Source organism: Nestor notabilis, unplaced genomic scaffold, assembly GCF_000696875.1.
Source record: "Nestor notabilis isolate BGI_N333 unplaced genomic scaffold, ASM69687v1 scaffold18397, whole genome shotgun sequence".
Taxonomy (NCBI): domain Eukaryota; kingdom Metazoa; phylum Chordata; class Aves; order Psittaciformes; family Psittacidae; genus Nestor; species Nestor notabilis.
In genome coordinates, this window is record NW_009937996.1 from 399 (window position 1) to 1,618 (window position 1,220).

General features: G+C 60.5%; 1 protein-coding gene across 1 annotated transcript in view; it reads left to right on the forward strand.

The window, feature by feature from the left end:
• EGR4 (early growth response 4) overlaps positions 1-841 on the forward strand; it is a gene marked incomplete at its 5' end in the record, with an annotated part of 1,236 nt that extends 395 nt beyond the window's left edge. The window contains 2 exon segments of the mRNA XM_010019108.1: positions 1-125; positions 127-841. Of these exon segments, the coding sequence (XP_010017410.1) occupies positions 1-125; positions 127-841 (840 nt within the window).
• Positions 842-1,220: the final 379 nt, after the last annotated feature.

Here is a 1,220-nt window from a genome sequence, read left to right on the forward strand (position 1 = left end):
CCCCTGGACAAGTTTAAAGCCTCCTGCACCCAGTGGGAGCCCATCACCCAGCATCAGGCCTACTTGCCCTCTGGCTACCATTCTCCCGAAGCATTCCCGGCTGGAGAGAGCAGCCAGGGGCTGTTCCGAGTGTTTTTTGCTTGTGGGCTGCCAGTCGGAGCTCGGCAGCCTGGCAGAGGATGCTCCCTGCTTCGGGACCCATCTGGGCTTTGCCTGCGAGCCAGAGAACTTCCCGGCCGACACCAAGATCCACAACCTCCCTCCTCCATTGATCCCGGAGTTCGATGCCTCCTTAACCCAGCCTGAAGTCCTGCCGGGGCTGATGAGCTCAGCCGAGCTCCTCCATCCTCATCCCTCACCCTCTGTCCCCACCACGGACTTTTTGGGCCACGCCACCTCTTCCTCCATCCCTTCCCTGCTTCCCACCAACCCTCCCGCCTTGGCCGAGCCCAAGAAGAAGACTCGCCGGACCAAGTGCTCTTCCAAATGCTTCTGCCCAAAACCCCACGAGAAAGCATTCGCCTGCCCCGTGGAAAACTGCATCCGGAGCTTCGCCCGCTCGGATGAGCTCAACAGGCACCTCCGCATCCACACGGGCCACAAACCCTTCCAGTGCCGCATCTGCCTGAGGAACTTCAGCCGCAGCGACCACCTCACCACCCATATCCGCACCCACACGGGCGAGAAGCCCTTCTCCTGCGACACCTGCGGGCGCCGCTTCGCCAGGAGCGACGAGAAGAAGCGCCACAGCAAGGTCCACCTCAAGCAGAAAGCCCGGACCGAGGAGAAGCTCAAAGGTTTGGGGTTCTTCTCGGTGGGGCTCTCCTTCGGGACGCTGTGAAAACCCCGACCTAAGCACTGGGAGATGGCGTTTCCCGACGTTCCCCGAGCATCTCGTGGGAGAGCCGGGCTGGGAATATCCTCCTGGGGTGGCCCTGGAGAAGAGGACAACGGTGGATCAGGCCCGTGTTGGGATGGAGAGCGGCACGTGGGAGGTAGATGTGGTGCCACGGCGCTGGACCAAGGTGGGATGTGGCAGCTCCGGTTGCCCCGGAGCCATCTCCAAACTGCAGGGACTGAGTCATTTTTATAGCTCCTTTTCCAAGGAGGGAAAATGAAAACCCACGGACACAAAAAAAACACCTCTGAGGTGGGTTTTATACCCCCAAACCCATGGACAACGTGTGTTTGTAGCGACCTGACTGTGATTCCCCCTGCCA